The sequence below is a fragment of the Mya arenaria genome, chromosome 11, assembly GCF_026914265.1.
Source record: "Mya arenaria isolate MELC-2E11 chromosome 11, ASM2691426v1".
In the NCBI taxonomy this organism is placed as follows: Eukaryota; Metazoa; Mollusca; class Bivalvia; order Myida; family Myidae; genus Mya; species Mya arenaria.
Genome location: NC_069132.1, coordinates 48,618,270 through 48,627,406, shown reverse-complemented (window position 1 = coordinate 48,627,406; position 9,137 = coordinate 48,618,270). Strand labels below are relative to the sequence as shown.

General features: G+C 34.6%; 1 protein-coding gene across 1 annotated transcript in view; it reads left to right on the top strand.

Moving 5' to 3' along the window:
- Positions 1-671: 671 nt before the first annotated feature.
- LOC128209208 (adenylyltransferase and sulfurtransferase MOCS3-like) overlaps positions 672-9,137 on the top strand; it is a 53,752-nt gene continuing 45,286 nt past the window's right edge. Inside the window, exons 1-3 of the mRNA XM_052913146.1 lie at positions 672-777; positions 4,942-5,083; positions 5,546-5,638. Coding sequence (XP_052769106.1) covers positions 688-777; positions 4,942-5,083; positions 5,546-5,638 — 325 coding nt within the window. The 5' untranslated portion in view covers positions 672-687. The remainder of the gene's footprint in view (positions 778-4,941; positions 5,084-5,545; positions 5,639-9,137) is intronic.

Here is a 9,137-nt window from a genome sequence, read left to right as displayed (position 1 = left end):
CAGACGACAGACGCCGGACATAGACAGATCACAATACAGCTAAAAAGTTAAAAGTATTTTAAATAATAACACGGACCTATAAACCATTAAAGGTCAGTCATAATAGTTTCGTGTGCACATGTATGCATGTAATCACTGTGTTTAAGCGTTACAAAACCTGCCGCGCTTCGAGGGCCGCGCTCTGCATTCACATATATTTTTTTCCATGAAACTTTTCTGATCAAATGTCCTTTACAAGTCCTCTGAATCATTGTCACTAAAATGATGATTAAAATAAGTTTGGGTACACATAATTAGATAAACAACACATCTGGAGATGTTTAGTGCCTTCGTTATACAAAAAAATCCTTTTTTGTTTTGTTTATCTCATTATGTGTACCCGAAATGATTTTAATTATCATTTTTGTAACAAAAAATGATTCAGGGGATCTGGTCATTTCGTAACCCTGATTCAGAGGCCGGTGGTGTGAAATGGTTGTCGTGTCCAACCCGGTTTTGTTGATCGCTAATAGATCTACTGGCGAATTTCCGAAGAGCCCGTTTAATTATTTACGTTTGTATCGTTTCTTCCATGTTTTTCGCTTTTGCGCGTTTTTTCGCATTGAACGGTATTGCCCCGGATCAGATTGCAGGCGTCTAGATGATCGAAACTATATTTGGGGAAGCGCCTTAAGACCCAGACCAAGAATGAGTGCACAAAAACAACAACAGCAGCGAGCAGAAGAGATTTTAAAGGAAATACAACAAAAGGAGCTGGAAATACAACATCTGAAGCATGTGAGTAATGTATTTACATGTATCTATAACATTGTCATAAGATAAGGGGTCGTTATTCGTTGATGAAGATTATTCATTTGAACAGTTGATAAATCCGGATATCAATAATTTCGGACGTTATAACTAATCATGTTTGTTGGATCAATGTTGATGATTTGTATATATTGACTGTTACCAGAAACAAATCCTACCCACAGATATATATGGTGAAATTAATTTATAATTATTTCCCAATTCAACTTTTTTTATATTGCTGTTTTTTTCAATACTGTTGTACAGGGGTATTCCAGATCGTGGTTAGTTCTGGATCAAGGCAATTGAAAAAAAAACTGTTGTTAACAGTTATTCGATATTAAAATATTTATTTACAAATTGCGACCTTCAAGACCCTTTTTTGCAATCTAACATTCGCACTCACTCTTGAAAAAGTATGGGACAATTCTGGCGTTTCAATAAAAACAGCTAAGTTTTACCAGTACAAGTGTAAGTATTATTTTAATGCACCAAAACTATAAACCAAAATGTTCATTAATATGTCCTATGTGACCCAAAGTTAGCCAAAACTATACTGGTCGCCTGTGTAATGGGCCACATGTTATGATATGAAATTGATTGTTCAGGGTTCAAATTTAGACTAGCATACTCGCAAAATGCGAGCGACATTTGCAAATTGTGAGTAACTTTTATTCAAGCTCGCAAAATTCTGCAAGTGGCTATTTCTAGACCACAAAATGTTAAAAGGAAAGTAGAATAAACGTGAACTTAACTCCGCTACGTAGTCCAGTGTAAACAAACTATAAGTGGCATGTTTACACTACCAGTATAGAGAAGACAGTACAGAGTCACGCTCTAGTAAGTTTTCAAAAATAGAACAAATACGGAAGAGGCCGATTTTTTTCTCGAATCTTTCAGGGATGCTCCGAGGCGTGCATTATACAAAGTGAATACAAAACGTTATCACCTGGCTAAATTTAGCGCTTTTGCGCACTATATGTTAACCCCATCAACCTTTGAATATATCCGACCAACTGTCAAAGTGAAAAGACTGAAAAGATATATTTTATAGTCAAATAGTCCAAAGCATACATGCTACAGTTAATGTTGCTTTTATTTATTTTAAATCGAATTGACATTTCCGGGATAGAGTTCATCATTTATGATATTTTTGTTATTTGTTTATTGAAATTTTAAGCTTTAATAAAAAACACAACCTTTATTTACTTAAAAAAGGTATTGTGAATAAATTTAAATCTTAAAATATATGTAACTTAGTTGAATTGTTATTTTCAGATATAGGGAAACCAAAACACAAAGCCAAGCTGTAAAGAAGGATAAAATATGTATTAAAAAGAAGTATAATAGAGGATCCACCAAAAAAGCACTCAGATGTAGAAGAGCGATTATTGCCATTTAAAAAAATGGAAATTAATATACTTTTAAACATACAATGTAGTCAAACTTTAAAACAGATAAAAAAATCCTGTTTTGTGATATTAAAAATTCATTCTCCTAGTAAAAACATGAGATAAAAATTGAATATTGATCAATTGAATAATTTCTGTTTCAGATACATGTAAGAACCAGGGAGCCAGTTCTGTGTCCATCAGGCAAAACTGATGGTAGTTTGTCAAAGACCATTGTGTTGAAGAACTGTGCAATTATAAGCCACCTATTACAGATCCTTCTTAGGGTGGACCAGGAATACACTTAAATGTAGTCAAAGAGGCAAGTTATTATGGTTGCCAGACCTTGAGACATACATTTAATGAAAGTATTCATGACATGGTGACAGACCACTGTAGACAATTAAAATTATCGGATATTGCAGGCCTACCAATTGGTCATGCACCTAGAACATTGTCAGAGTTTTTTTCAGAAGTATCCTAGATGAGGATGGTAGCATTTATGCCATTACAACAGATGAACAGTGTCCAAGCTTTCCTCACTGGCTAGCACCTGTCGGGATAGAAGGAGGTGCTGTTATCCCATGCTCATATTTCATCACATGTCCTTCAAGTGCAGTTGAAATGTCTGTCTCCCTGTAACACTCAATATTGGAAGAAATGCAAGAAATGTCATTTGTTTGGTAAAAAGGGAAATATTGTGTTGTTTGATGCTGAATGGTTCAGGTTAAAAAAACATTTAAGTGTGTAATCATGTTTTATATATGTGATGTTGTATTCTAATTGAACTTGGATACATTTTATATGCCTGTTATGTAAAATCATAATTGTGATTATTTGTTAGTTCCAATCATTTAAAATTGTGATCTCAATCGATACATGTTTACATGTAAACTTAACTGTTGTGTTGGTTTGTTATTTAAACTTATGCTAGCATGCTCAAAATACAATCTAGTTAAATGATTATTCTTTTAAATGCCCACTTTATGAGATACGACTATGGCATGTCCAAAAGGTATAGGATTATTGATGAACTGGAACAAACGTGTGTCCCAACCTGGATATTCAATGTGAAATACATTATATATTTCAAATTTAGTGACTTGTAACCCTTTGACAAAATTTCATAACTGCTCTGCTTCGAGAACGCCCCAACTTTACTTCCAAACTGCCCTAGGTGAACCGATAGTGACCAAATTGGTAAGGTTAGTCAAGCATGTACATATCAATAACAGCCTCCAAATTTTGTTACAAACTTGTTTGGATTAACTTAGGAATAAATTTGTGTGAATAAATGGTTTTGAACAAATAATATGCGAAAAGTTTTTTACTGATCCCCAATGCCCCAAACAACTGTAATACTTCCGAAAATAGAATGTTAAGTAAACTCCTGTTGAAAAGTACATACAATGTTTAGGGCAGGGCTCGAAAATTACTCCTAAGTCAATATTCACTGCTGTTATTTCAATGTTGAATGCAGCGCAGCAAATTTAAGTACTGCCATTGGTTCCAATTATTTAGATATCAGAAGCTTTTCTAAGTTTAAATTGATATCAATCACTTTAGGTAAATGTTCATACAGGAAAATATATTTAAATGGAAACAAATGTTATATTACTCGTAGGCATGAAACAATGGACAGTGTGCTAGGCAATGCCTTCCTGTTTTGAGGTTTACCTTCTTGTAAAAATCAGACATGTTTATAAAATGTCATTATTTTACTAACAAACTGTATTATTGGCAGTGTTAATATGTGTTTCTGTGTATTTGAAAACAATTCACTACTGTTGGTGAAATCAAAATGAATTTTAAGTTTATATAATACATGATATTTTTGGCATGGGAATTACAGTTGAGAGTTGTGGCATCACAGGGAAGCATAAAAATGTTCAAATGATAAAAAAAGTTTCCCTAATCGCCCACTATTGTGGGCGCCACGGTCTTATCACGTGAACAATATGTTCTATTTGAGATTTGCCCTGAAATGATCAAGTCATAAAAGGGTAATGGGGTCATCTTATTAGCTCAGTAGGTAGACGTCCAAGTTGATGCCACAGGTTCAAGCTAATAAGATGATGCCACACTCCCAACCCCATTACCCTTTTATGACTTGATCATTGCAGGGCAAATCTCAAATAGAACATATTGTTCACGTGATAAGACTGTGGCTGATAACCGTACGTTCATTTGTTGGCTTTTAAATATTGGAAGTAATGTACTTAAATTATAAACAATAAAGCGCGTAAAAATATTTGTTTGCCTTGCTTTTTTTTCTTGCTAAAAAATACCTTTGACCTTTAAAAAGTGCTTATAAAATTATTTTTCTACCGTACACCTGCCATACACAAAATGTGCAATTGAACAGCTTTTGTTGATACATAATCATTCCATTGATTTTATTATTAGTATGGTAATTTTAAATCAATTTAATACTTTTTAAAACAAGAGTTTGTGTGTATGGTAAGGTGTACATTAAGGGAAAAAAGTGTTATTTTCATACAAGTACTATTGTAGTGTACTTTTGGTGAGTTGTTGTTCAAAAAAGGTTCTTTCTAAACTTATACTTGTAATTTATATGTGTTCCTGACATGAAAGACAGGAATACATATAAGTTACAAGTATAAGTGTAGAAATAAAGTAGACCTGGGAGAAGAGTGCATCTGGTGTGGTGTTCAAACCCACAACCAAAGGAAGACTAGCAAGTTGCTCTACTGAGCTAACTAAGATTCAATAAAGATATAAAGATTTTATCTAATGACAGGAGTTGTCCATGATAGAGCAACATCAAACTTTGAGCAATCAGGTTTATAAGACCACAGCACCATCTAAGAATAGAGACCTCAGTAATGCAGAAATATCCAGATATAGCAGACAACTTACTCTTCCAGAAATTGGAATGAAAGGTAAAATTTTTTTAGATCATTTTTTTTAACGCTATTATTTATATGGTATTCAAGTACTGCATTTGTATATCCATGTAATCTTTTGATTATTTTGCTTTGCGATCTTTCAAGGGAATAAAAATTGAAGCTGCCTGTATTTTTAAAATTTTGAAAAATTGAATTATTTAAAAATGAAAGGAAAAAAGTAATGAATTGAAAGTGCAGAGCTTGCAGGCTTGTGCTCATTTTGACCACTGAAATATTTAACCTCACTGGTCAAAATTAGCAACAGCACAAGCCCTGCACTAGTAAAATGCTTTCTGGTCTTGCTCAAATCCTGAATTTAAAATAGTATTAGGCTTGTTAAAAGAATTCACGCAAAGCACTAATTTAAGAATTCGGGCTTGTTATCCAAAAGTCAAAAGTTGTTAAATGCAATCATATCCATTACTTGTAATTAACATTGGTGCTTGCGTTTTTCAGGTCAGGTGTGCCTGCGCAACACAACAGTGCTGATTGTAGGTGCAGGTGGGCTTGGTTGTCCATCTGCCATCTACCTAGCTGCTGCTGGCATTGGTATGCTTTCTTACATAATACAAGATTAGACATTTTTTCATGCTATTTACATTTTCCCCCTTGCAAAAAGCCGCCGATTTCTCCAAAAAATCTAGACTAATTTCCCCCTAAAAATGGTAATATGTGAAAACAGAAATCATAAAAAAGTTCAGTTCGTAACTTCTTCATTGATTTACTATTATAATGATATTAACTAGACATTAATTGGTCTTTTATGAGGTGACAAAAGGTTTTAATTCATAGGCAGTTTTACTTGATATACATGGCAGGGCAATAAAGCCACTGGTTATTTTTCCCATATTTTATGTGTATTATTTCCCTTATTTCAGGGTGTCTTTTTGCATTGTCACTCCGATTGAATTGTTGTCCTTATTTAAAAAAAACAAAAACTTCAAATAGTTCATAGTATATTATTGGCCATACTTCAGTGTATGTTTTCCATTTTCAAGATGTACAAGGTGCAGTCAAAAAGTTTTCGGACTGATTATATATTACACAATTTTGATGCCTGACTATGATGATACTTGTCATGCACATATCCTAATTACATTTATACATTTTGTTAGCAAAATTAATAACATAGCATCCACTAGAAAGGCTTTTTATTAAACTATATAACCTATGCTGCGGATCACTTTGAATTATTAACTGTAGCCACATTGTCCGTTCTGTTATTAACACTAGATATGTAATACTTTGGGGGCGTTTTATTGGTAAATTTACATCATGTCACATCAAAGTCATTTCTAAACACATGAAAAAACAAATGTCATCTCTTAAAAATTAATGAATTCATGCGCATTGTTTTAAGAATGGAAGAAATCATTGTGTAGAAACATCATTCGAGCCAAAGGAGTCATTGAATACTGTGTTAGAGTGTGAATGACACCAACAGTAACATGAACATTTGTGAGTCCGGAGGATGGATAAAGGAAATGTTGGTAAGTATTTCAACAAGTGGGTAGACGTAGAAGTTGGTCACAGAAAATGTATTGGGTCCGTAGCGCAAAAGTTTTAAAACCATTGATTTAAAGTATACCAATGCCTAAGCTGACATAATTTTGTTTGTGAACATTTACAGAACGTCATACTAAGTGATCCATACAGTGTGAGTTGTGTTTATTTGCGATGTTAAAATTGATTCTTTTATGTGTGATTGATCTGTTCAAAATCCTGTACAGTCAAGGTTGTGCTTTATTTTGATGCTATTTTTTTTTCTACTCCAAAAACTGACAACAGTACAAAGGCAGTCTGAGAACTTTTTGACTGCAACAATTTTTTTCTGTACGATGTTTCACTGTGTATATATGTGTTCCCATATTCCAGAGTGGATAACAGGGTGTATTATTTCCCCAATTCCAGGATGTATCATTTCCAATATTTTCTGAATGTTTCAGGGGCTTTTATATCCCATATTTCAGGATTCACTATTTCCCATATTTTGGGCGATCATGTATTTTCCCACCATTTTTAGCTCGTCTATTAGAAGGCTTTACTACTCGCCCAAGTGTCGGCGTCCGGTTAAGGTTTAAGTGCAAGTTTGCATTTTCACTTATAATTTCAATACCCTTCATTGAATTCACTAAATACTTAACACAGTTGTTCAGGACCGTCACACAATGGGGTTTCATAACTCCCATGTTATCCTAAATACAAATTATGGCCCCTGATTATATTTAGTATTAGGGCACTTTGTGTCAGGTTAAAAGTTTTATTAGGGCAGGTTGGATTTTTTACTAATAATTTCTATACCCTTCATTCATTGACTTAATACTTCATACAGTTAAAGACGATCATCTTACAATTAGGTTACATCACTCCATTTCTTCCTAAATACATATGATGGCCCCTGATTGACATAGGAACTTATGTTAAAGTTTAAGGGCACATTGTGTCCAGTTCAAGTTTAAGGGCAAGTTGGGATTCTCACTTGTTACTTCTATACCCTTCAATCAATTGACTTAATACTTCGAAAATTGTTTACAGCCATCACACAAATAGGTTACATAACTCCATATTATCCTTTATACAAATTATGATTGACTTAGGAGCATAGGTTAAAGTTTTAGGGCAGGTTAAATTTTTAGGCCAAGTTGGGATTCTCCCTAATATCTTCTTTACCCTTCATTCAATTGACTTAATACTTCACACAGTTGTTTACGGCCTTCAAACAATAAGGTAACTTATCTCCATTTAAACCCTGAATACAAATTATGGCCCTTGACTTATTTTAAGCTCGACTATAGGAAGAATAAGGAGTCTTTACAAGTTCCCCTGCCGTCAGCATCACGTTAAAGTTTTAAGGCAGTTTGGCATTTTCACTGATAACTCTTATACACTTCATTCAATTCACTTAATATTTGATCAAGACCATCACACGATGAGGTTAAATAACTCCATATTATCCTTAATACAAATTATGGCCCATGATTGATTTAGGAACTTAAGTTAATTTTTTAGGGCAGGTTAGAGTTTTAGGGCAAGTTGGGATTATTATTAATAATTTCTATACCCTTCATTCAATTGACTTTATTCTTGGCACAATTATTGACGACCATCTAACAATTAGGTAACATAACTCCATTTTAACCCTCAATACAAACTATGGCCCTTAATTGACATTTTTTTGGACTTTTTTTCTTTTTAGCTCTACTGGCCAAAGGCCAGAAGAGCTTATGCGATGGTAATGTGTATGTAGTATGTGCGTCCGTGCTTCTGTAAACAATTGCTTGTTAACACGATACAGTCTTCAGTTTTGATTGTATCTCGATGAAACTTGTACAGTATCTAGATATCCATTAGAGCTTGGTTCCTTTCGAAAACCAGCCAGATCCGCCCATGCATGCCTAGATTATGGGCCTTGAAAGTATAAAAAAATCAGTTCGTCTGTAAACAATTCCTTGTGAACATGATACAGTCTTCAGTTTTGATTGTATCTCGATGAAACTTGTACAGTATTTAGACATCCTTTAGAACTCAGTTCCTTTTGAAAACCAGCCAGATCTGCCCATGCATACCTGGATTATGGGTCTTGAAAGTATAAAAAAATGCTATTTTTAGCCAAGTCTATTTTTAGCCAAGTCTACATGAGTGAAGTCTATTTTTAGCCAAGTTTACATGTAAAGTCACAATTGCTTGTGAAGGTTTGTTCAAATTATGCCCCTGGGGTCAGTACTGCCCTACCTGCCCCCTCCCCCCCACCAAGGAGGTCGTCCCTCAAGGGACCAGTGCGGCAACACAAACGACCTCGGCGACATTCGCGTTGGCGGAGGCCCCGGGAAGTGTTCTCTTTTCTTTATAAGGGACGGACCCCCCCCCCCCCCCCCCTTAAATTGGGAAATGTTAAAAACCTTTTTGTCTGAAACCACTATGCAAATCCTTGCTATTTTGAACAAGGCTTTATTTCGTGGTCCACTGCCATGGTTGTTCAAATTATGCCCCTTGGGTCAAAACTGGCACTGCGCTGGTTGTCACAATTTTCCTAGAGACTTATTTAAGA